Here is a 26,995-nt window from a genome sequence, read left to right on the forward strand (position 1 = left end):
GTAAAATTTGTTTAATGTGCTGTACATTTTGATTTAATGCTATAACTAGTACTCAAACAGTATGTTTCACTTTGTGTTTCTATGTGGGTGCAAACTGTTGAAATCTTTATACTAAATTGATCTTCTGTATATAAAGAGAATTGAAAATGAATCTTGATGTGAATGGAAGGGGAGAGGGAGCGGGAGAGGGGAGGGTTGTGGGTGGGAGGGAAATTATGGGGGGGGAAGCCATTGTAATCCATAAGCTGTACACTGGAAATTTATATTCATTAAATAAAAGTTAAAAATAAAATATAATAAAATAAATAAATAAAATTTAAAAAAGAAAAAAAAAAGAAAATTGTCAAGTTTTTAAATTGCTTTCCATTTGTCTATTGCTGTGTAACCAATTCCAAAAAGCAGTGTTTTTTTTTTTTTTTTAAGATTTATTTTATTTATTTGAAAGGTAGAGTTAGAAGGAGAGAGAGGAAGAGAGATCGATATTCCATCTACTGGTTTACTTCCCAAATGGCTGCAAAGGCCAGGGCTGGGCCAGCCAAGAGCCAGGAGCTTCATCCAGGTCTCCCATGTGGGTGCAGGGACCCAAGGACTTGGGCCATCTTCCATTGCTTTCCCAGGTGCAGTAGCAGGGTGCTAGATCAGAAGAGGAGTAGCTAGGACACGAACTGTTGCCTATGAGGGACACTGGTGTCCCAGGCAGTGGCTTAACCTGCTGTACCACAATGATGGCTCCTGTAGTGCTTTTTTTTTTAAAGATTTATTTTATTTATTTGAAAGACAAAAATGGTCTTCCATCCATTGGTTCACTCCCCAGATGGCCACAACAGCCAGAGCTGTGCCGATCCAAAGCCAGGAGCTTCTTCCAGGTCTCCTATGTGGGTGCAGGGGCCTAAGAACTTGGCCATCTTCTGCTGCTTTCCCAGGTCATAGCAGAGAGCTGGATCAGAAGAGGAGCAGCTGGGACTAGAACCGACGCCCATATGGGATGCCAGCGCTTCAGACTAGGGCTTTAACCTGCTGTGCCACAGCGTGGGCCCCATGTCTTTATTTTTAAATGAGATTTATTTATTTTATTTGAAAGAGCTGCAGAGAGAGGGAGAGACAGAGAGATCTTAACATCCACTGGTTCACTCCCCAGATGGTCGCAGTGGTTGGGCTGGGCCAGGCTGAAGCTAGAGCCAGTAGGTTCATTTGTGTCTCCCAAGAGAGTGCAGGGGCCTAGGGACATGCGCCATCTTTCGCTGCTTTCCCAGCACGTTATGGAGCTGGATCGGAAGTGGAGTATCCATATGGGACTTGAACTGGCACCTATATGGGATGCCAGTGTAGCAGGCTGCGGCTTAACCTGCTATAAGACAATGCTGGCCCCCCTGTAGTGGTTTTAAACAATTTACCTCTTACGTTCTGGGGATTTACAGAGCTCATCTATGTGGTTCTCTCATAGAGTATTTGTGCAGTTGTAGTCAGTGACTGGGACTAGAGTGGTCTTGAAGCTTGCTCATTCACTTGTATGGAGATTCATGGGCCATATCACCTGCATCTGGCTTCTCTTTGTTTTTCTGGCATGGCAATTGGGTTTTAAGAGTAAGTGTTCCAAAATGATACCTATCCTCAGTGAACTTGCAATTCAGTGGAGGAGATGGATAGGCAGACAGTGTAAATTCACTTGATTATTGGCACCATTAGCAGTAGGAGAAGTGCATTATTATATGGGCATAAGGTGACTCTGCTTAAACAACCAGTAGGTAATCAGGAAAAGCTTCTCAAATTGATTTGAGGTTGAGTTTGTGTTGAACTACAGATGAATGTGTTAGCTAGGAAAAGAGTGGCAAGAGTATTCCAATGTAGGTACATGGGCAGAGTTTAAGCCATAACAAGGGAGCGTTATCAAGCATCTCAGGAAAAATATTTGTAGTTTAGTGTGATTGGAGCTTAGGGAACTGGTAGGAAAGCAGGTTGGTGAAGAGGTAGAGTGCTGTACTGAAAAAACTACACTTTATTTTTGGGGGAAGGGAAGAAAGAGTTGGGTTCAGTTAGCTAGAAAAGTACAATAAATCTGGGTTGTATATGTAATGACAAATAAAGCCCCATACCAAGACATCCAATTATATGCTCACTAATTAAATACATTAGATAGGGAGCCAGTTAAGGATGTTACTGCAGAGGAATAATGCAATCTGATTTTCTTTTAGAAAGTTATTTCAGTAAGATTATAAAGGATATATTTTATAGAAAAATTGAGGCAGTAACACTAGTTTGAAAACTGTAGTAAGCCAGTGTAGGTGAGAACTGATAACAGTTTAAACCAAAACAGTTGTTGAGTAGAAATGGAATGGGGAAAAGGAAATGAAATTAAGAACTGTTTGTTTAGGATCTTTGCCATGGTAGCACATTACATGCTAAACTTAATTAAATCATTGCATGTATTTTGAAGATCTGTGTGACAAGGACTGTGCCTTGGCAAAGAAGAATGAATATAAAGGGAATTCTGTCTTTGGTGGACATTATGATTTAGGTGGGTCAAACAGTTTTGTAAGAAAAACTTGGGGAGCTTGTAAAGCAGCTGCCTGTGACTCCAGTGTCCCATGTGGGTGCTGGTTCCAGTCCCAGCTGCTGCACTTCCAATCTAGCTCCCTGCTGGTGTGCCTGGGAAAGCAGTGGAAGATGGCCCAAGTGGTTGGGGAGTGAACCAGTGAATGGAGGCGCTCTCTCTTTCCCTGTCTCTTCCTCTTTTTTCCATAATTCTGCCTTTCAAGTAAATACCATAAATCTAAAACAAAAAAGAAAAATAAATTTCATGTAATGTGAAAAGTGTTATAGATAGAACAATCTTATTGGAACACAGAAGCCCATCCCAAGGCATTTATAATGTATTTTATGTCATAGACCTATCAATTTAGTACTTACATTCTTTTGTTCCTTCCAAAAAGTGATCCTGTAATGTCAAAAGGTGATGAGAGGTTGTTATTGTAAAGAGCTCATCCTGGGTAAAAAGTACTAGATTATTTGTAACCTGAGAAGCATGTTCTTTATGTGAGGTCATTGTATTTCCCTTGTTACTCACTACCTTTTGTTTTTGTTTTTTTTTTTTTTTAAATGGGAGCCTCAAGATGTCCTTTATTTTTTGTTGCTAGTTTTATCTGTCTTTTCCCCTCCCTTTGTTTTTCTGCATTTATTTATTTATTTATTTTTTTGACAGGCAGAGTGGATAGTGAGAGAGAGAGAGAGAGAAAGGTCTTCCTTTTTGCCGTTGGTTCACCCTCCAATGGCCGCTGCGGCCGGCGCATCGCGCTGATCTGAAGCCAGGAGCCAGGTGCTTCTCCTGGTCTCCCATGCGGGTGCAGGGCCCAAGGACTTGGGCCATCCTCCACTGCCTTCCCGGGCCATAGCAGAGAGCTGGCCTGGAAGAGGGGCAGCTGGGATAGAATCCGGCGCCCCAACTGGGACTAGAACCTGGTGTGCTGGCGCCGCAAGGTGGAGGATTAGCCTGTTAAGCCACGGCGCCGGCCCTTTCTGCATTTATTTTTAAAAAACATTTATTTATTTGAGAGGCAAAGGTACAGCAAGAGGGAGAGACAGAGAGAGAGGTGCTCCATCTGCTGGTTCACTCGCCAAATGGCTGCAACATCCAGAGCTGGGCTGACCTGAAGCCAGGAGCTTCTTCTGGGGCTCCCACATGGGTGCAGGGTCCAAGCACTTGGGCTATATTCCACTGCTTCCCCAGGCCATTAGCAGGCAGCTGGATCGGAAATGGAGCAGCTGGGACTTGAATCAGAATCCATATGGGATGCTGGCGCCACAGGCAGAGGCTTAACCTACTATGCCACAGCGCCACTGGCCCCTGCATTGATTCTTAATTTATTTGTTAAGGCATTGAAAACTTTAAAAGTTTACTTCAGGAATTCAGTAATATATTTCATTATATGTCAGTTCTGAAAGGTAAGAATAGAGACTTAAGAACACGCACTTGGGGCCAGCGCTGTGGTGTAGCAGGTAAAGCCACTGTCTGCAGTGCCAGTATCCCATATGGGCACTGGTTTGATTCCCGGCTGCTCCACTGCCAATCCAGCTTTCTGCTAATGGCCTGGGAAAGCAGTAGAAGATGGCCCAAGACCTGGGGCCCCTGTACCCATGTAAGAGACCCAGAGAAAGCTCTTGTGATCATCTGGGGAATGAACCAGCAGATGGAAGACCTCTCTCTGTCTCTCTCCTCCTCCCTCCCTCTCTCTGCCTCTGCCTTTCTATAACTTTGCCTTTCAAATAAATAAATCTTTTTTTAAAAAGATTTATTTATTTATTTATTTGACAGGTAGAGTTATAGACAGTGAGAGAGAGAGAGACAGAGAAAGAGGTCTTCCTTCCGTTGGTTCACTTCCCAAATGGCCGCCACTGCTGGTGCTGCACCGATCCGAAGCCAGGAGCCAGATGCTTCCTCCTGGTCTCCCATACGGGTGCAGGGGCCCAAGCACTTGGGCCATCCTCCACTGCCCTCCCGGGCCACAGTAGAGAGCTGGACTGGAAGAGGACCAACTGGGACTAGAACCGGTGCCCATAAGGAATGCTGGCGCTGCAGGTGGAGGATTAACCAAGTGAGCCATGGCGCCGGCCCCTCAAATAAATAAATCGTAAACACACACACACACTTTATTATCTTTCCCCAAACCCTAAGATGGTAAAAAGAAACAACAGAAGAACAAATAGAGTGGATGAGAGAGTTCAACAAATGGAAGGAGTGAAAGTCTTCAAACTGGAGAAGCAGTAGCTGTTTGCCTGCAGAAGGCGTTATAATGAGAAGCACATCAGTACCCCCACAGAACCTTTAATCTGTTCTACAGAGGTCCAGGGATCTCTAAAGGTTTAAGTAGGTTGTGGTACTGAAAACAGAGATGAGTTCAAAGATGATACAGGAATGATTAGTTTTGCAGTTCTACTTTTTCCTGTGTAGCCAGTTTTCCTCTCTGTCTTGCCAGAGTCCAGAGACTGATTATCTGGAAGAATTGAATCAGGAATACTTTGAATTGAAGGATACTAGGCATACCTGAAGAAGGGAGTGGGATGCAAAGTTGAAAGAAGTAAATTACTAAGGAAACTGTGTTATGAAGTCAATTGTAAATTTGAGACCAATCAATCTTGTGTGATTTTTTTTTCCAGTCACATTTCAGCTGCTTGTGAGACTATATGAAGAGGGTAGATGGCTGGATTTAACCAGGGCTGAGGCTTTGCCAGCTCAAGCTGAAAGTGAAAGGAATACAATTCCCATAGAAAAGCCTACAATTTTGGGGAAGCCTTTATAATATTGTGTATAATATTATTTGTGTTAGGGGTCTCCAAAGAAACAGAACCCATAGTGTACAGAGTATAGGTGTGCATATACACATGTTTGTAGGTATGCATATGTATATGAATATAGTGTGTATGTATATCTATATATATTTAAATTTATTATGAAGAATTGGCTCACAAGCTTATGGAGGCTGAGAAGTTTCAGTCTTCTGTCTCCCTGTGGTGTGGTTCTGAGGCTGGAGGGCTAGTAATGTAAGTTCCAATTGGCGGACAAGAAAAGACTAATGTTCCAGTTAAACCAGTCAGAGCAAATTCCCCCAACTTTCCCCTTCTGTTTTATTCTGGCACTCAATGTATTGAATTATGCCCATTCACATTGGGAAGGGCAATCTGTTCGTCAATTTAAATGCTAATCTCACCCAGAAAGACCTTCACCGACACACAACACAATGACTAGGGATTAGCCAGGTGGATGCCAAGAGCTAGGAGCTTTTCTGGGTCTCTCACATGGGTGGCAAGGGCCCAACAAGTACTTGGGCCATGTAATAAGTAATGGCCTTTTCCCAGGCCATTAGCAGGATTGGAAGTGGCGCAGCAGGGCTTGACCTAGCACAGGTGGTAGCTTTACCTGCTATGTCATAATGCTGGCTCTGAAATTTGAATTTTAGATCTTTTTGTACTCCTTTTTTTGTAAGCATAGAATTTTCATATCAAATAATGGAATATTTATAATAATGTCAGGAAATTTCTTTTGGTGCCTCAATTTTTCTTCAAAATTGTGATATTCATTAGATTATTTCTAAAATATTTGTTCTAAAATACTGTGCTTTTATGTTAGATATTTTGTACTGACACTGTGACATTCTTGGTCTTAGTTTTGTTTTGATTAGTTTTAATTAATTTTGGTCAAGGCTAAATTAGGCACTTAAAGAATTTCACATTATTCTAAGTAGTTACTAAGTTACTAAGAAGTTACAGAAACATTTAACTTGGAATACCATAACTTTATGAATATCTCATACCGTAAGTAACATTTGAGGAAGCTTTGACTTTTTGCATACTCTTGATAGTAAAGGCTAATAGAGTCATTGCTTCTAAGCAGTGGATAATGACTGTCATAAAAAGAGATCCCGTTTGGAGGAAAAACAGTTGTTTGGCTGTAAGAATCTCAGCAGGAAGCTTTGGAAACGCAATTTAAAAATCCTGTATATATAGAAAACACAATCAGAAAGGAGTCAGCATCTAACCTATCAGTGAAGACATCTGTGTCCTGCATCAGATTATCCCTGGGTTTGATTCCTGGCTCTGGCTCTAGCTCCTGACTCCTGCTTCCTGCTAATACAGACCCTGGAAGGCAGAAGTGGTGGCTCAAGTAATTGAGTCTCTGTCATGCATGTGAGAGACCTGGATTATATTCTTAGCTCTTGGCTTTGGCCCTAGCCTTGCCCTGGCCATTGTGGGCAGCAGATGGGAGCCCTCTGTGTCTCTGTCTCTGCCTCTCAAATACGTAAATAAATAAAACAAAAATCACATAGAGATTTCTTAGCTATGGATTCTTAGAGGCCTTCTTGTAATATAAAGTAAATAATGTTTTTGTAATTAACATAATTAAAGTCATTGGGCAGAAAAGTATCTGCTGTTGATGTTTTACTTTATATAGAAAGCCAGTATGCAAAAAATTCTTCCATGAAAGGTTTAGCTTTTGGTCTTAGACAATAAAATATGTCCTGCTGCTACCTTCTGTGCTGGCCACGTCTTTGAATTTGAATGTGTAATTGTAGTTAATGTTTAAACACCATTGATTTATTTATGTGACTATGGTAAGTTTATATGAAGAAAATTAGGGCTTATTGTTTTATCAAATGTAATAAGTAATGTATTTTTTTCTCTAGGATCAAACAGAGTACACTGAATCAGCAGGACTTGCTGATGATGCAGCAAGCACCATGAGTAAGCACAGAGAAGCCTGTTCCTTATCACACATGTAAAGGGCAAAAGGTAAGATAATCAACGTTGTTATTTGTTTTAGGGAGTGAACTTAATAAAATAATTGGATTTGTAGAAAATAATGTTGATGTATATTTGTTACTTGTTTCATTTATAACATTGATTCTTAAATCAGCAGTACAGTTTTTAAAAAGTTTCACTTAACAACAAAAGGATGTTTTAAAATTATTGTTAAAACTATATCACAATGTTAATTTTTTTATTTTTTATTTTTATTTTTTTTATTTTTGACAGGCAGAGTGGACAGTGAGAGAGAGACAAAGTTCTTCCTTTTGCCGTTGGTTCACCCTCCAATGACCCCCGCAGCCAGCGCTCTGAGGCTGGCGCACCGCGCTGATCCGAAGGCAGGAGCCAGGTGCTTCTCCTGGTCTCCCATGGGGTGCAGGGCCCAAGCACTTGGGCCATCCTCCATTGCACTCCCGGGCCACAGCAGAGAGCTGGCCTGGAAGAAGGGCAACCGGGACAGAATCCGGCGCCCCGACCGGGACTAGAACCCGGGGTGCCGGCGCCACAAGGCGGAGGATTAGCCTGTTGAGCCACGGCACTGGCCTTTTTTTTTTTTTTTCCCCCACAATGTTAATTAATTCTGAACCATCCCTTTTAGAGTCAGATTACTGCTCCCTCGATCATAGAATGGTAATTTCAGCATGACATTACCAATTAAATTAAAATCAGTTACTTTAGCCATCATCTGCCGCCTCTCAGGTGTGCATTAGCAGAAGGTGGAATCTGGAGCAGAGCTGGAACTTGAACCCAGGCACTCTGAGAGGTGCAAATTATGTTATTTAAAAAGGTTTTTTTAATGTTTATTCATTTTCATCTACTTGAAAGGCAGAATGAGGGACAGGGGGTAGGTAGATCTTCCATCTGCTAGTTTATTTTCCAGATGCCCACAGCACAGGCCAAAGGCAGGAACCGTGGACTCCATCCAGGTCTCCCAAGTAGGTTACAGGGATCTAAGCACTTGAGCTATCATCTGCTGCTTCCCCTGGTGCATTATCAGGAAGCTGGATTGGAGGTAGCATGGCTAGGATTTGAACCAGGCATTCCAATATGAGATGTAGGTGTTCCAAGTGGCAGCTTAGCTTGCTGTGTGCTACAGTACCCACCAAATTACATTATTTTATTTTGTATTTTTAGACTTGTTATAAAGAGCAATGATTTCCAACAGAAAACTGGAAATATTATATTAGTTCTTGTAGTTTGGGAGTCCTTTATTTTTCTTGAGACAGTCATTTTATTTTTTTCTCCAGTCTTAATAATTATTTAAGGGGTAGAAAAATTTGTGGGAAGGTATCTGAGCCAGATTGATTTCAGAAACTGATCATATATTCACCTACAGAGTAGTGCATACTCTGGGTTCTCAGGTTTTTCCATGGAAGCTCTGAGGAAAGGCAAGGGACAGACAGCGTGTAATAGGAAACTGAGCTCTGTTGTCTTCAATTGAAGGTGGAATGGAGGCAGTTGGCAGTGATGTTCAAACCTTCTGGGTCTGCAGTTGGCAAGCTGTTTCATGTCTTCTAGCCTTCTCTTATGGGAGAGTGCGAAGGGAGTTCTCTTCTCAGCCTTTACCTGGCATCATCTCATCCTTTAGGCATTGGCCATTTGAAAAGTTTTCTACTCACTGTAGCAAACACTATCAGTGATCCCTCAAATCCACCAAAATCTTTTTTCCCTTCTGTATTAGCTGCAGCTGGTACATTTGCAGTCCAGTCAGCTTTCTTTACTGTAGATGTGTCTGTGTGATTAAGGTCACTAAAGGAATTGCAACAGAAACGATGTGTTCCATTTCCAGGTCTCTGTTGTTAATAGACTAGGCATACTTCCTCTACTTTGACTTCTGATTGCTGTCTCAGTATAGAAATGGCTGTAATTGATGAACTGAGTCAATGAACCATACCCTAGGACAGTGCTAATCAAAGTGTGACCCACCAACTAGTTGCCTTTCTTGAGCTATTCTTGGTTCAAGCTGATATAAAGAATTCTGTTTAGTCCATCCATCATTTTTTTTGGTAGCAAGTTTTTATCCATGAATGAAGCAGTGTGTTGATCTATATCCTTCTTGAGATTGGCATCTTATGTAGTATTGTCCTAATATATGACAGAACCAAGATGGAAGGAACCTGGCTATCTGCCCTGAGTAGGGTTGCCTGGAAATGTGGATGACCTGACTTGACTATTATGAGATAAAAGCTGCTCTCATTTGTGCCACAGAAGAGTTATTTGAATATTTGTTATAGTAACTTATACTGCCCCATATAATATACCAGTACTTCCCTCAGTCTGATTTGTATTTACTTCTTTGACTCTGTAGCACCCAGTGCATGTTTCAGTATAGTCTGGAGAGTTTTATTTTTAAATTTACTTATCTGTCTTTTCTGTGAGAAGTTGGGCTCCTTTAGGTCAGGGTTATTGTTTTATTTGTTGTTGTAACCTAGTGAAGAGGACAAGGCCTAGTAGAGGGTAGATGTGCAATAGTTGATATGTGAGGGTACACATGTGCATTGTAATTAATATGAAGTAACGTGAAGGGGTTGTAAAAGGAACAATCAGATCAATGTTGTACCAGTGGCATATCCAGATTCTGGAAAGTCTCTGGTCAAAAGAATAAAAAAGAAAAGGCCTAGAAGCAGAAAGACAAAAGAAGAGGTTTTCAGGAAGAAACTATAATCAATTAAATTATTATATTACTCTTTGAGATATACATGTATGAATATTTAGTGAGCTTCTATTTTGGGTAAGAGATGGATGCTTTTATAAGAAGGGAAGTAGGCTGGCGCCATGGCTCAATAGACTAATCCTCCGCCTTGTGGCGCCAGCACCCTGGGTTCTAGTCCCGGTCGGGGCACCGGATTCTGTCCCAGTTGCCCCTCTTCCAGGCCAGTTCTCTGCTGTGGCCCGGGAGTGCAGTGGAGGATGACCCAAATCCTTGGGCCCTGCACCCGCAAGGTAGACCAGGAGAAGCACCTGGCTCCTGCCTTCGGATCAGCGTGATGCGCCGGCCGCAGCGCGCCAACTGCGGGGGCCATTGGAGGGTGAACCGACGGCAAAGGAAGACCTCTCTCTCTGTCTCTCTCTCTCTCACTGTCCACTCTGCCTGTCAAAAAAAAAAAAAAAAAAAAAAAAAAAGAAGGGAAGTAAAGAAAACAGAGTGTGCCTGGCAATGTGAGTCCTAGCTTACGCAATGAGAAGACTCCAGGCCCTCAAGTTTTCATGTTTCCTTTGGAAAATAAAACTGAATCTCAAGACTTGGAAATATCAGCCACGACAGATCAGGGATGAGGCACCATGGAGAAAGCAGAGATTAAGGGAAATCTTCCACAATAAAAGGTGAGACTGTCCTCACATCTTCTATTGTGCCATAAAGTGGCTCATTGCAACTTGGGATCCAGGTGAGAATGTTCTGCCTGCTCCAAGGTACTCTGTGAATAGAGCTGGAAAATATGTATATACACCTACATGCATTTACATTTGTATCAAATATTTGTTTATTAAGATCCATCAGTTCACACTCTTGCTTCAAATTCTAAACATACATTGTAAAGTCTTCCTGGTTTTCTACTTTCCACATTTTAATTCCATTCTCCAATAGAGGAAAAACCTTGATCTCATTGTCCTTCAAACAGTCACTTATTTTTTCCATCTCTCTATATAGAACTATTCTGTCACTGCCACAATGTCCTCTTCCCTGGACCCTTATTATCTTTCTAGGGTTCTGACCTACCACTCCACAGTGTCCCCTCATAACTTTTTCTCATCCCTCCTGCTTGAGGACGTCTTTGTCACTCATTTGGGTTCTCTGACTCACCATGTCAGAGAATCTCCTTCATGTGGCACCTTACAGTGGGCCACCCTAATGGAAGGACATGTTCCTTACCCGACTTGGGCTCTCAACTCCTCTTTTCAGATGCTCTTCTCATCTTACTCTCATGTTTATTCAATTTTTAATAACCATTCCTGAAGCCAGTGCTTGTGGCTCAGTGTGTTAAAGCTGCAGCCTGCAGTGCCAGCATCCCATATGGGCTTGGGTTCAAGTCCCAGCTACTGCACTTCTGATCCAGCTCCCTGCTAATACACCTGGGAGAGCAGCGAAGGATGGCCCAAGTCTTTGGGCCCCTTCTCCCATGTGGGAGACCCGGAAGAAACTCCTGGCTCCTGGCTTTGGATTGGCCCAGCTCCAGCTGTTGTGGTCATTTGGGGAGTGAACCAGCAGATAGAAGACCTCTCTCCTCTCTGTCTTTACCTCTCACTGTTAACTGTCTTTGAAATAAATAAAATAAATCTTTAAAAAACAAATTCTCTTTTAACACTTTTTATTTTGAAGATGCAAAATTAGCACAGTTTCTGTGTACCCTTCATTCACGCAGTTTATTTCATTGGTTACATCTTACATAAATATATGCAATATCATAGCCAGGAAATTTGTTTTACTTTAATGTGTGTATATAGTTCTCTACTACTTGTCATGTGTGTAGATTTGTTTAACCACCATTGCAATTAAGATAGATCATGATTCTATTACTGTAAACATCTCCCTGTGTTATTCCTTTGTAGTCACATGTACCTTTATCCCCAACTATCTAATATTTAATAAATTTTTAAAATTAAAAATATTTTTGAAAGTCATCGAATGAGCTGAGTATGCAAAGGGATAAATTATGTTGTATTTATAGATGGGAAGGCTTAATATTATTCTTAACTCCTAAGAAAGAGCCAAATTAGGAATTCTGTTTTCTCAAGGTTGATTTTATGAACATTCTATTCCATCTTACTCCATTGCTGAGTCTTAGGACCACTGAGGGGAGTTTTTCCCCAGCTCCAGGCTTTATGTAGAAAGCATAATCTGGCCCCCTCTAGTACACAAACTTTTGCAAGTTTGCAGCCAATAATTCCTGTCCTTCCTGTTAGCTTTAAAGTCCCAGACTTACAGATTGCTCTCTAGTTTGGTTATTACTGTAGTCTGTCGCCCTTCAGATCCTGCTCGTTACTGTGACTTGGTTTCTTCTAGGTTTATGACATCTGTATGTTTCCCTTTTTTTTTTTTTTTTTTTTTTTTTTAAGATTTATTTTATTGGGCCGGCGCTGTGGCTCAGTAGGTTAATCTTCCACCTGCGGCGCTGGCATCCCATATGGGTGCCGGTTCTAGTCCTGCCCACTCCTCTTCCAATCCAGAAAAAAAAAATTATTTTATTTATTTGAAAGAGTTACAGAGAGAGGTAGAGACTGAGAGAGAGGTCCTCCATCCACTGATTCACTCCCCAGATGGCTGCAACGGCTGGAGCTGTGCCGATCTGAAGCCAGAAGCCAAGAGCCTCCTCCAGATCTCCCAAGTGGGTGCAGGGGCCCAAGCACTTGGGCCATCTTCTACTACTTTCCCAGGCCATAGCAGAGAGCTGGATCGGAAGAGGAGCAGCTGGGACTAGAACCGGCGCCCATATAGGATGCCGGTGATTCAGGCCAGGGCTTTAACCCTCTGTGCCACAGCTCCGGCCCCTTGTTTCCCTTTCTTGCTTTTGGATTGGACTGTCTAAACTCTTTAACATATTCTGTTTTGTTTATAATTTTTATATATACTTCATCTAGACATCAATTTTTACCATTTTGCCCCTTTTTGTAGGCCTTTCTTCCTCTTCCCAACCCCACAGCTTTTTTTTTCCTTGTATCATTTGAAAGTTAGTAGCAGATAACACACTTATTCCCTAAACACTAAAGCAGGCATCTCTTAAGGGTAAGCGTAAGAACATTCTGTGAGGTCAGAATACCATTATCGCATCCAAGAAAATTATTATTATTATTACTTTTGAATTTCACTATTTATTTAGATGTTTAAGCTCTTGTACTAAGTTTTTATAAGCTGGTGAACACTGACAAAATATTGCTCCCACAGAACTATAACCACACATCTCTGACAGTATAAATACGGTTGAACTAACATTAGTATACATCATGATTTTATCAATTACGTAATAAAACAAATTATCAAGTATTCAAATATTAAGTTACACAGCTCAAAAGGCATAGAAAATATTAGATGTATGCTCAATTTGTTAGCACAAACCCTGTCTGTTTTTTGGCAAAAGATTAGGAAGAAAAAAAAATCACTTCAAACAAAAATAAGTTGGACACTTTTTGATAACTATGGAAGTTGGACACTTTTTGATAACTATTACAAGAATTTCAGAAATTTTATGATTAAGAATTGTTTTAAGCTACAATAACGAAGCATCTCTACCTCTTAAGAATTTACTAAGTTAAAGAATGTCTTCTACATGTTCAGCACAAGACAAAGGCAACATTTTTCTAAAAATATTTAATAGCTCCCTCCCATTCTTTTTTTCAGGCCCTCCCTGTTAAATTGCACCTCAGAGTGCAAATATTAAATTTACTATTAGGCTTTTGGTCTGAAGGTGTTAAAGACTGTGTTTCTGTGCACTGTAGGTTTTCAAAATGGAGGTTTTCTATTAACAGCAAAAGATAAGGTATATAGAAACATTAAATAGTCATAAAACTTGGTAAAAAAAATCAATGGTTAAGCAAATCTGATGTATACTGGTATGAGTGTGAGAGATGTAAAAACATAAAGTGAGCAGGAAAATAATATATAGTGCCTAGTTTCAATGTTTGAAATGGCTAAAGGGATAAACCACATAAGGTCTAGATTGTTCATACCTCCTGAGATTTTAATTCTGTATGGTACTAAAAATATACAAATATTGTGCTGGGTATTTTGGCAGCTAAACTTTCTAAATTTCTTATGCATGGGAATAGATTTAAGATACAGCTCAATACTGCAGGATTTCAGGAAAAGTCAGTTGGTACAAATGATAAGCACATTTTAAATGCTAAACAACAAGAATCTTTTGCTAAATGTCCAAATGAGTTGATTAGAACCCAAATGTAGGGGGTGCAATCCTGTCAAAGTTGTGGCCTGGTAAAACTGCTTTTTGGTATCCCTTAAGAAGCTTCATTACACTTACTCACCGGCCGGCGCCGTGGCTCAACAGGCTAATTCTCCGCCTTGCGGCGCCGGCACACCGGGTTCTAGTCCCGGTCGGGGCACCGATCCTGTCCTGGTTGCCCCCCTTCCAGGCCAGCTCTCTGCTGTGGCCAGGGAGTGCAGAGGAGGATGGCCCAAGCGCTTGGGCCCTGCACCCCATGGGAGACCAGGAGAAGCACCTGGCTCCTGCCATCGGAACAGCGCGGTGCGCTGGCCGCAACGCGCCTACCGCGGCGGCCATTGGAGGGTGAACCAATGGCAAAAGGAAGACCTTTCTCTCTGTCTCTCTCTCACTGTCCACTCTGCCTGTCAAAAAAAAAAAAAAAAAACAAAAACAAAAAACTTACTCACCAAGCCAACATGTTGACTAATATGTATGACAAAATATATCCTGTCTCAAGTTCTACTTCCAGGGCAATAGCATTAGACACCCTAGTTTTATTGAATGCAACAGTTGTTTCTATGACTGTTGGAGTCTTGGAAGTACAGCCACATCTTAGTATGATATTTTTCCAAAAACAAAAGTTGTTTGCTATTAAAAGCTCCTTGCCACTTTTGTCTTATGAATTTTACTGCATCTTCATATTTCATTCCACCTTATATTAATGCTAGGCTGACAAGCACTGGTGTTCTCTCAAGGCCTTCAACACAATGAAGAACAATACAAGAACCAGGTTCTTCATGAAACTTACCTTTTATAAGACCTAACTAGATGTCAGCAATCTGGTTGAATGGTGATGCACATCATCAAAAGGCCAGTCAAGAAGGTGGATGCCTTCTTTCTCCACAAGAGTAGTGTCTTAAGTTGCTTCACATACCCTTACTATTGTGGTAACTTCATATTTCTTAAGTTCCTCAGTAAATTTGTTTAATGTTGCATTGGTTAGATTATGTGTAATAAGAAGTCTCATGCTGTTGTATGTGACTTCCACAGGAGCTGGGTGGTTCATTTGAGCCATGTGAATTTACATAAAATAAAAACAATAAATAGGGTTATGAAAGAATTAAAAAACTGGATACAGAAAATTACACAAAGAAACTGAAGTCTTCTTCACTACTTTCCACTTGGCAGTTCTCAGAGTGTGAAGTTGGGAGTAATGGGAAATGAAATGAACTTCAAGCAGCAGCAACTCTTCAGTCTAGTAATGCTGAGGCAGTAGAAAGGTACACTGACTTTTACCCCATCCATATCAGAACTCTTGTAAAATATTCTGTGGATTTTAATCCAGCACTTTTGTGTCCAGGTTAACCACTTTTATGGGGGCTTCTTGGTGGAGTAGTAATGAATTCTGCTGTTCACTTGTCTGTATAGAGGTCATGCTGTGTCTGGCAGTCATGTCCACTGCCCTTCAGAAACTCCATAAATGCATGAACAAGAGCACCACAGAACTGAGGAATAGGTTGACTCATTGACGATTGTGGCCTAATCTTACAGCTGGTCCTGAGGCTGCAGCCACATGGGTGGTAGGGACGGATGCAGGGGAGGGGGTAGTAGGGCAAAATGATTTTTTTTAAAAAAAAAAATTCATTCATTCATTCATTTATTTAGAAGGCTGAGTGATGGTGTGGGGAGGGTGTGGGATGGTGGAGAGAGATCTTTTCTATCCACTAGTTCACTCCTTAAGTGCACATAATAGCCATGGCTGGGTCAGGCCAAACTCAGGAGCTCCATCCATGTATCCCATGTGGGTTGCAGAGACTTGAGTACTTGAGCTAGCACCTCTTGCCTCTCAGGTGCATTAGCAGAAAGCTAGATTGGAAGGTGGTGGCGAGACGCCATCCTAGGCTCTTGGCTAAAGGATTCAGGCATTTCGAGTGGTGCTTACCCCACTGTGCCACCATGTCTATTCCCATGAAAATTATTATTAATTAAATGTATTATCTGATGTAAAATCCATATCCAGATTTCTCCAGTTACCACAAAAATGTTTTTTTTTTTTCCTCTGTGTGTCTGTGTTTTAAAGATTTATTTGAAAGCCAGAGTTACAGAGAGAGAGGGAGAAACAAAGAAAGATGTTCCATTCTCTGGTTCACTCCTCACATGGCTGCAATGGCCAGGGTTATACTACAGTACTGGCCCCATGTGTATGTGTGTATTATTGATCCAGGATCCTGTCAAGGTTCATACATGGGATTTGGTCATTTAGTCTTTGATTTCTTTTAATTTAGAATGGTTTTATTTTTTATACTTCTTGCCAATGTGTTTTTCCTGAAGATTTATTTCGTTGAAAGGCAGAATGATGGAAGGAGAGAGAGGGAGAGGGAGAGAGAGGGAGAGAGAGAGAGAGAGAGACTGAGAGAGAGAGAGGGAGATCCTTCTTCCATCTGCTGGTTCACTCTCTAAATGTTTGCAATAGCCAGGGCTGGTGCAACCTGAATTCAGGAGTCAGGAACTCAATCCTGGTCTCCCACATGGCTGGCAGGGGCTCAGCCACTTGGGATCATTTTCTGAGGTCTTCCCAGGTGCATTAGCAGGAAGCTGGATTGGAAGTGGAGCAGCTGACTCTCAAATTAGTATTTAAATTAAGGGTTGCCAGCGTCACAAACAGTGGCTTAACCTGCTTCACCACAATACCGGCTCCCCTCAGTGATTTTTACATTGAACATTCTTTTATAAGTTTTGATCAGTCACCTTATAAGCATGTCTTGCATTCTAGACTTAACTAATTATTATTTGTGATTCAATTTAGGCTAAATATCAGAATACTTCTGATTATATCACTCTAGAATGTATACAATGTTAGCTTATTAAACTATTGGAGATACTAAATTAGATCATTTGGTTAAGGTAGTGATTTTCATTTGTTTGTTGTAAACATACATTTCTTCCTTTGAAATTAGTAATTCATCTTCACAGTGGTACTTTGAGGCACTGTGAATAATCTCTTCCCTAGTAACTGTTTACATAATGGTTTAACATAAACACTTTTAAAAAAAAGATTTATGTATTTATTTGAAAGGTAGAGTTACAGAGAGAGCATGAGAGAGCTCTTTCATTTGCTGGTTCACTTCCCAAGTGGTTGCAATGGCCAGGGCTTGGCCAGGCCAAAGCCAGGAGCCCAGAATTCTGTCTAGGTTGGCTGGCACCATGGCTCACTAGGCTAATCCTCTGCCTGGGGCACTAGCACCCCGGGTTCTAGTTCCAGCCGGGGTGCTGGGTACTAGTTCCAGTTGCTCCTCTTCCAGTCCAGCTCTCTGCTGTGGCCCAGGAGGGCAGTGGAGGATGGCCCAAGTACTTGGGTCCCTGCACCCACATGGGAGACTGGGAGTAAGTACTCAGCTCCTGGCTCTGGATCGGCACAGTGCCGGCTGTAGCGGCCATTAGGGGAGTGAACCAGCGGAAGGAAGACCTTTCTTTCTGTCTCTCTCTCACTGTCTATAACTCTCTCTCCGTCTCTCTCTCTCACTGTCTAACTCTGCCTGGCAAACAAACAAACAAACAAAAAAAACAAAAACTGTCTGGGTTTCCTATGTGGGAGACAGGGGCCCAACTACTTGGACCAACATCTGCTGTTTTCCCAAGCACATTAGCGGAGACCTGGATCAGAAGTGGAGCATCTGGGACTTGAACCAGTGCTCACTCATATGGGATGCTGGCATTACAGTTGGTGGCTAAACCTGCTATGCCACATTGCTGGCCCCCTAGCATGCAGTTTTGATCATTGCCTGAATCAGTGATGGTAATTGGAGTTCAGTGTAATTTTTTTTTTCATTTATTCATTACACAGATGTTACTTGAATGAATACCACTGGGGTTACATTATGAATACAAGCCTTTTGGGTACCACTGTGGTACCTACAGTTTAGTAGGAGAAATTGATGTTAATCAAACAATCTCATTGATGTATATTTATGGATGATGATAAATACTATAAAGGAAAACAATGGAGTGTTTAGAGAATACTTCCTAGTGAAAGAAATATTTGAGAATGAACTTCTGTGATAACCTTTCATTTATCTGTTAATTTTATCTGATGAATTAATAACATGGTAACTGGCAATATACAGTATCTCTGTGCTGAGTTGTTACTAAGATTATGTTTTATTATTTAAATTTTCTTAGCATTGTATACCATTAACTACGTTATATGGTTTTTTTTTTTTTTTTTTTTTTTTTTTTTTACTTTTTGACAGGCAGAGTGGACAGTGAGAGAGACAGAGAGAAAGGTCTTCCTTTTGCCGTTGGTTCACCCGCCAATGGCCGCCGCGGCTGGTGCGCTGCGGCCGGCACACTGCGCTGTTCCGAAGGCAGGAGCCAGTTGCTTATTCTGGTCTCCCATGGGGTGCAGGGCCCAAACACTTGGGCCATCCTCCACTGCACTCCCTGGCCACAGCAGAGAGCTGGCCTGGAAGAGTGGCAACCGGGACAGAATCCGGCACCCCGACCGGGATTAGAACCCAGTGTGCTGGCGCCGCTAGGTGGAGGATTAGCCTGTTGAGCCACAGCGCCGGCCTATGTTATATGTTTTTTTAAAATATTTATTTATTAATTATTTAAAAAGCAGATTTACAGAGAGAAAAGGAGAAAGAGGTAGATTTTCTGTCCACGGGTTCACTCCCTAAATGGCCGCAACAACTGGGACTGGTCTAGTCCGAGGCCAAGAGCTACAAGCTTCATCTGGGTCTCTCATGTGGATGGCAGGAGCCCAAACACTTGGACCATCTTCCACTGCTTTTCCCAGGTCATTGTCAGGCAGCTGAATTGAAAGTAGGGCAGCTGGTACACAAACCAGCACCCAATTGGGATATTGGCATTGTAGGTTGTGGCTTTACTTACTATAGCATAATGCTGGCTCCTTGTAAGATTTTTTTTTTTTCCAAAAAATATATTTATTTTTAAAAACAAGATTCAGATGAGTTTTATAGTCAGCTTTTCCAAAGACAAATCAGAGTTTGCATTCTAGCATAGAGTAAAAGTTAAGGGGCTGGCACTGTGGCATAGTGGGTAAAGCTGCTGCCTGCAGTGCCACCATCCCACATGGGCACCAGCTTGAGTCCTAGCTTCTCCACTTCTGATCCAGCTCTCTGCTACAGCCTGGGAAAGCAGTAGATGATGGCGTGAGTCCTTGGGCCCCTACACTTACGTGGGAGACCCAGCAGAAGCTCCTGGCTCCTGGCTTTGGATCGGCACAGCTCCAGCTGTTGCAGCTAGTTGGGGAGTAAACCAGCGGATGAAGACTCTCTCTCTCTCTCTCTCTGCCTCTGCTCCCTGTATAACTCTGGCTTTCAAATAAAATAAATTTTTAAAAAATAAATTGTCTTTTTTTTTGACAGAGTTAGACAGTGAGGGAGAGACAGAGAGAAAGGTCTTCCTTCCATTGGTTCACCCCCAAATGGTCGCCATGGCCGGAGCTATGCCTATCCGAAGCCAGGAGCCAGGTGCTTCTTCCTTGTCTCCCATGCGGGTGCAGGCGCCCAAGCACTTGGGCCATTCTCCACTGCCTTCCCGGGCCACAGCAGAGATGGACTGGAAGAGGAGCAATTGGGACTAGAACCTGGCGCTCAGATGGGATGCTGGTGCTGCAGGCGGAGGATTAACCAAGTGAGCCACGGCGTGGGCCCCAAAATAAATGAATTTTTAAAAAAGTTAATATCAGCAATCTCCTGCAGAAATATTTCTCTTTGCAGGAGGTAAAACATTCTACCTCACTATAAGCACTCGATTCTATAAATCTGGTTTGTACTTCTGCCATATAAGATTCTTTTCAAAACTGTTTTTCTAACTTAGTTATTTGAGAGGCAGAGAGACAAGAGAGACAGACAGAAAGAAATCTATTTCCTAGGTCATTCCACAAATGCCTACAACAGCTTGGGATAGGCCAGCCTAAAGCCATTACCTGGGAATTGATTCTAGGTTTCCTGTGTGGGTGGCAAGAATTCAGTGACTTGAGTCATCACCACTGCCTCCTATGGTGTGCATTTGCAAGACTTGAACCCAAGCACTTTACTCTGCTATGGGATGCAGGCATCCCAACCATTGACTTAACAGCTAGATCAAACACCTACCCCTATAACTTCTTGATATTAGGGATGATGTCTGAGACTTGAATTGATCATAGTATCTTACATATTGTAGGTGTACATTAAATATGTTGATTGTATATTTGATAATAAATTTTGAGAGGTTAAGAGACAGAATATTAGAGAGATTGCCTATTTACTGGTTTACTCCCCAGATGCTTGCAATAGCCAACACATTTAAATATTTTAAATTTATTTTTAATTTTTTTGAAATACAGAGAGAGAGAGAGAGATGGACAGACATCTCTGATCTAGTTCAATCTCCAAATGCCTGTGATAGCTGGGACTGGGCCAGGCCAAAGCTATGGGCCAGGAACTCAGTCTTGTTTTTCCATGTAGGTAGGAGAGTCCCAACAATTTGAGCTATCACCTGCTGCCTTCCAGCGTGCACATTAGCAGGAAGTTGGAATTGGGAGCAGAGCTGGGGGTTAAACCAAGAAGTTTTGTATGGGGTGTCCTATATGATGTATTTACTACTATGCCAGCCTCTCACCCCCTAATATTTTATATCTGATAATATGACATACCTAATGTATTTTCCCAGAGGGTACTGCTTGAACTTGGAGTCGGCATTGTGGCGGCAGCTTTAGCCACCACTTGCAATGCTGGCATTCCATATTGGGGTGCTGGTTCAAGTCTTGGCTGCTCTACTTCTGATCCAGATCCCTACTATTACATCTGGGAAGGCAGTGGAGAGTGGCCCAATGGTTGGACCCCTGGCACCAATGTGGGAAACCAGAATGGAGTTCCTGACTCCTGGCTTCAGCATGAACTAGTCTCAGTTTTTGTGGCTATTTGGGGAGTGAACCCCTGGAATGAGGATCTTTCACTTTTTGTTTCTCTGCCTTTCAAATAAATAAGCAAATCAATCAATTAATCCTAAGAAAAAAGAAATTTTCTATTTAAAAAAGTTTTCTCCAGAAACCTTTTATTTAGGAACATAGTGATTCTTCCCACCATACTCGCCCTCCCACCTGCTCTCCCACCCTTCTTTCTTCTTTCTCTCCTATTCCCATTTTTATTTTTTACTAAAATCTGTTTTCAATTAACTTTATACACAAAAGATTAACTCTGAACTGAGTAGAGAGGTCAAAAAATAGTATGAAAAAAAAAAAACTGTTCTTCAACATTTTTATTTGTCTTTTGATTTTTTTTTTTTTTTTTTTTGGCCACTACAGCTGGAGTTGGGCCGATCTGGAGCCAGGCGCTTCCTTCAGATCTTTCCACGTGGGTGCAGGAGCCCTAGGATTTAGGCCATCTTCTGCTGCTTTCCCAGGCCATAGCAGAGAGCTGGATTGGAAGTGGAACAGCCAGGATTTGAACTAGTGCCCATATGGGATGCCAGCAGTGCAGGCGGTGGCTTTACCTGCTACGCCACACCATCATCCTCTCTCTTTTGATTTCTTCTGTGACCCACTGTTTATTCAGGAGCATGTTGTTCAGTCTCCATGTGTTTGCATATGTTCTAGAGATTTCCGAGTTGTTGATTTCCAGTTTCATTACATTGTGGTCAGAGTAAATACATGGTATGATTCCAGTTTTCGTTACTAGACTGTGGTCTATCCTAGAGCACTGGAGAGAAGAATGAATTCTACAACTGTAGGATGAAAAGTTCTGTAGATATCCATTAATTCCATTTGGTCTGTAGTGTTGATTAACTTCATTGTTTCCTTGCTGATTTTTTTGTCTGGTTGATCTGTCCAGTGCTGAAAGTGGGGTATTGAGGTCCCTCATTATAATCGTATTGGAGTCTATGTCTCCCTGTAGATCCATTAATGTTTCTTTTAAATAGCCAGGTGCCCTGTAATTAGGTGCATATACATTTATCATAGTCACATCTCCTCTTGTTGAACTGATCCCTTAATCATTGCATAGTGCCCTCCTGTGTCTCTTTTAACAGTTTTTATGTTAAAGTCTAGTTTGTCTGATATTAGGATGGCTAAACCAGCTCTTTTATGGTTTCTGTTAACATGGAGTATCTTTTTCCATCCTTTCACTTTCAGTCTACATGTATCTTTGTTGGTGAGATGTGTTTCTTGTAGGCAACAAAAGGTTTTGTTTTTTAATCCATTCAACCAGTCTAACCAGTCTGTATTTTTTTTTTTTTTTGACAGGCAGAGTGGACAGTGAGAGAGAGAGAGACAGAGAGAAAGGTCTTCCTTTGCCATTGGTTCACCCTCCAATGGCCACCGCAGCTGGCGTGCTGCAGCCGGCGCACTGCGCTGATCCGAAGCCAGGAACCAGGTGCTTCTCCTGGTCCCCCATGCAGGTGCAGGGCCCAAACACTTGGGCCATCCTCCACTGCACTCCCGGGCCACAGCAGAGAGCTGGCCTGGAAGAGGGGCAACCGGGACAGAATCCAGCGCCCTGACCGGGACTAGAACCAGGTGTGCTGGTGCCGCTAGGCGGAGGATTAGCCTGTTGAGCCACAGCACCAGCCCAGTCTGTATCTTTTTAACTGGAGAGTTGAGGCCATTTGCATTCAGGGTGACTGTTGATAAGTAAGGACTTTGTCCTGCCATTTTTCCATGAATATTCCTATTGTTTACTTTGGATTTCCTTTGTACTTTTACTGGGAGATTTTATGCCTTCACCTTCTTTCATAGTGATGACCATGTTTCTGTATGTAGCACGTCCTTAAACAAGCTGAAATCATGCCAGGCTCTTCCTGCAGCTTTGTTACCAGTGGCTTGGGCTGCTTCAGTCTGGCCTCACCTCATTCTCACAGCTGGTTGCTGTGGTTCTCGGCTGCTGGGGTCCTGAGTTGTGTGCCTCTGCTCCCTCCACATAGATTCACAGTGTTCCTCTGTTTTGCATGGAATTTCCTCTGCCATTTTCTCCCTAACTCTTCCCTGAAATTGAACTCTCTCCACTTTTTTTTGTTTTTAACAGTCTTCCCCTAGACTATAGTAGTAAGTGCCCTTCCGATTCCTCCATTTTGGTCTCTCCTTGAAAAAAAATTCTGGCCGGCGCCGCGGCTCAATAGGCTAATCCTCCGCCTTGCAGCGCCGGCACACCGGGTTCTAGTCCCGGTCGGGGCACCGATCCTGTCCCGGTTGCCCCTCTTCCAGGCCAGCTGTGGCTAGGGAGTGCAGTGGAGGATGGCCCAAGTGTTTGGGCCCTGCACCGGATGGGAGACCAGGAGAAGCACCTGGCTCCTGCCATCGGATCAGCGCGGTGTGCCAGCCGCAGCGTGCCTACTGCGGCAGCCTTTGGAGTGTGAACCAACGGCAAAAAGGAAGACCTTTCTCTCTATCTCTCTCTCTCACTGTCCACTCTGCCTGTCAAAAAATTAAAAAAAAAAAAGAAAAAGAAAAAAAATTCTTTAAGCTTGCTTTTCTAATAGAAATATAATTTTACCCTAAATAAAATTATTCTTTTCCCAGTGTCTGAAATTTGTTTTACGAAGTGCGTCCTGTTGAAGTAATTAACAAGTCTGCCTTCTGTGTTTAGTTAAACAGTTGTGCCTTCATATCTGTGGAGGATTGATTCCAGGGCCCTTGAAAATCCAAAATCCATAATCCATGGGTGCTCAATCCCCTTTTATAAAATGGTTTAGTATTTGCAAATCTTTTTACATACTTCCTTATACTTAAATAATCTGTAAACTACTTATGATATCTAATACAATGTAAATAGTTGCTATATTTTATTTGTTTAGGGAAAATGACAAGGAAAATGTACATGCTTATAGTTTTTTTCCTCAAATATTTTTGGCTCACATTTCATTGAATCTGTGAATGCAGAACCCATAGATACCAAGGGCTGATTGTATTTTGATGATTGTCAGCTTATAGGTTTCTAGACTTTATTAGCTTAGAGGTCATACATCCAGTGTGATGGTGGGTTTTATAGTTCACCAATTTGTAAATAGCTTTGTAAGATTTTATCCTTGGGGCCTGCGCTGTGGCTCACTTGGTTAATCCTCCGCCTGTGGTGCCGGCATCCCATATGGGTGCTGGGTTCTAGTCCCAGTTGCTCCTTTTCCAGTCCAGCTCTCTGATGTGGCCTGGGATAGCAGTGGAGGATGTCCCAAGTGCTTGGGCCCTGCACCTGCATGGGAGACCAGGAGGAAGCACCTGGCTCCAGATTGGCGCAGCACCAGCGTGGCAGCCATTTGGAGGGTGAACCAATGGAAAGAAGACCTTTCTGTCTCTTTCTCTCTCTGTCACTCTCACTGTCTAGCTCTGTCAAATAAAAAAAAAAAGATTTTATCCTTGTATGCTTAAAATTTATAAATCACATTTTAATAATTCAAAGTGTAAAACAAATCTGATCTACTTTTTAGGTTTAAAAAAGTCTCTTGAGTGGTGTTTCCTCACTGATGGAGAATTACTTCCAAGCAGAAGCTTACAACCTGGACAAGGTATTAGATGAATTTGAACAAAACGAAGGTGAGATTCAATGTTGGTGAATTAATTTGGGTTAAATTTATTTATTTATTTGAAAGGAAGAATGAAAGATAGAAGGACACACACACATACACACACACCTTCAGTTTGTTGGTTCACTCCCCAAATGCCTGTCACAGCAGAATCTTGCCCAGGCCAAAGCCAGGAACCAAGAACTCTTAATCCAGGTCTCCCATGTGTGTGGCAAGAACCTAAATATACAGGCCATCATCTGCCTTTCCAGGCATATTAACGGGAAGCTGTATCATAAGTGGAGGGAGAAGAGCCCAGGCACTCCAAAATGGAATGTGGTCAAGTGGCAGCCTAACTTGCTGTACCACAGTGCTTACCCCTGTATTTGGACTTACAATATAGAAAATGTGGGCATATTAAAGGATACTGTACTTAAAAAAATCAGATCTGATGACTTTATGATGATGATGATGATGATATAATAATAAGAAATAACATTTTTAACACTAGGTGCCAAATACCTACATGGGATTATATCATTTAACCTTTAAAACAAATTCCATGAAAGTGACCTTTTTATCTCCATTTTATAGATGAGAATAAAGGACAGAAGTTTGGCAGCTTTCCCAAAGTTACCTGTTTGACAAGTGTCAGGTTGGGTTGCAGGCAGCGTGATACTAAAGCCTGAGCCCTTACTACCCTAATAAATCAATTTCTGGTAAAGAAAAGCTCCAGATTGTGAGCTTGCATTTCCTGAACCAAGCAAAATAATTTGTTCCATATTGATTGCCCAGTAAAGTAATGATACATTTTAAACCTGATCTTAAGATTTATATTTTTTGACTTAATGCCAGAATGATTAATTAAATTACACATTCTCAAACCTTGATATAGAAATGTCTGGTTAAGGTTCACTTCATCTAGGGAAGTTTTTACCCTAAATTGCCCTCTTAGTTTGATTTGAGTATATAAGCCATAATTAAATTTCCCTCACTTCCCTTCCCTTCACCTGTTTTATCTATTTCGAACAGGAAATGGCAGGTAGCAAGTTTACAGAGTAATATATTTCCATCCAAAGTCCATGATTTGAGTAATGGACTTCACATTCTCACTGTATGCAGTGATTTGGATTGTTCTTTGATAGCAACTGAGAAGAGATTAGCTTTGATTTTGTTCCTTCAAGTCTATGAAAGATGAGCCTTAAATAGAACATGGGGTCATGCAGATCATCTGCAATGCCTGCTCTTCTCAAATTTTATTGTTTATGACCTACTGCTAACCCATATTCCTAAGCTCATTCCTGATTCATATAAGTATGAAATACAATCTTTTAGAATTTGATCAGATTTAAGTGGGCTTTATACATACCAAACTAGGAGGTGTATTATCCTCTGAGGTTCAACCATTGGTACAGATATTTTTGTAACCTTTTTTTTTTTTTTATTTAGTCCTCCGTGTATCAGTTATTTGAGTCATGGCATGTCTTAATAAGTTTTACACCTAATTATGTGAATACTGTGCTTCTAGAATACCATTGACTCTAATAAAACTGTTCATTGTTCGTATCTCTCTGACTTCTTCAGATTCTAGTAGGGTTCTTTGTATATACCTTATTTTTTGTTTTTGACAGGCAGAGTGAACAGTGAGAAAGAGACAGAGAGAAAGGTCTTCCTTTTCCGTTGGTTCACCCCCCACAGCGGCCGGCGCGCTGTGGCCGGCGCGCTGTGGCCGGCGCGCTGTGGTCGGCGTACCACACCGATTCGAAGCCAGGAGCCAGGTGCTTCTTGTGGTCTCCCAGGCGGGTGCAGGGCCCAAGGACCTGGGCCATCCTCCACTGCACTCTCGGGCCACTTTTTCAGTACATTTTTTGAATCTATGAAAATATTTTAGATAGAAAACATGGCGTTTGCAAAATATAACTCCATTAGAAGGAGGATTCTGAAATCAACTTTGGTTGTAACTACGTGTTTTGTTTGAATTACTTTTTGAATAATTATAAGTACCAGTTATGTTATAAGCTATCATCTCTAGCCAGGTACCTTGGAAAATATATTTTAAGTAAAATTATTTCTCATTTTGTGTTACTTTATTTCTTTCTTTGAATGGCAAATATACTACAAATGGACTGTGATGATAAATACTAGGTAACTGATGTGATGCCCAGGTAATAGGTGGCTAAATAATGAACATTTTAATACTTGATCATTCCTTTGGACTATTTTTTTTTAAAGATTTTATTTATTTGAAAGGTAGAGTTACAGACAGTGAGAGGGAGAGACAGAAAGATCTTCCTCGTTGATCCGCTCCCCAAATGGCCGCAACG

At 41.7% G+C, this 26,995-nt stretch overlaps 1 protein-coding gene and 1 pseudogene across 4 annotated transcripts in view; one reads left to right on the plus strand and one right to left on the minus strand.

The window, feature by feature from the left end:
• ZFYVE9 (zinc finger FYVE-type containing 9) overlaps positions 1-26,995 on the plus strand; it is a 217,359-nt gene that overhangs the window by 55,714 nt on the left and 134,650 nt on the right. For 3 of the 4 annotated variants that reach the window (XM_062191321.1, XM_062191324.1, XM_062191322.1), the window contains exons 2-3: positions 7,176-7,281; positions 24,597-24,702. In XM_062191321.1, coding sequence (XP_062047305.1) covers positions 24,633-24,702 — 70 coding nt within the window. In that variant the 5' untranslated portion in view covers positions 7,176-7,281; positions 24,597-24,632. Of the gene's footprint in view, positions 1-7,175; positions 7,282-19,738; positions 19,830-24,596; positions 24,703-26,995 lie in introns of those variants that run through there. The other variant, XM_062191323.1, reaches the window with a different exon arrangement.
• On the minus strand, positions 14,726-15,246 carry LOC133760754 (protein tyrosine phosphatase type IVA 1-like; annotated as a pseudogene).

The sequence above is a fragment of the Lepus europaeus genome, chromosome 5, assembly GCF_033115175.1.
Source record: "Lepus europaeus isolate LE1 chromosome 5, mLepTim1.pri, whole genome shotgun sequence".
NCBI lineage: Eukaryota > Metazoa > Chordata > Mammalia > Lagomorpha > Leporidae > Lepus > Lepus europaeus.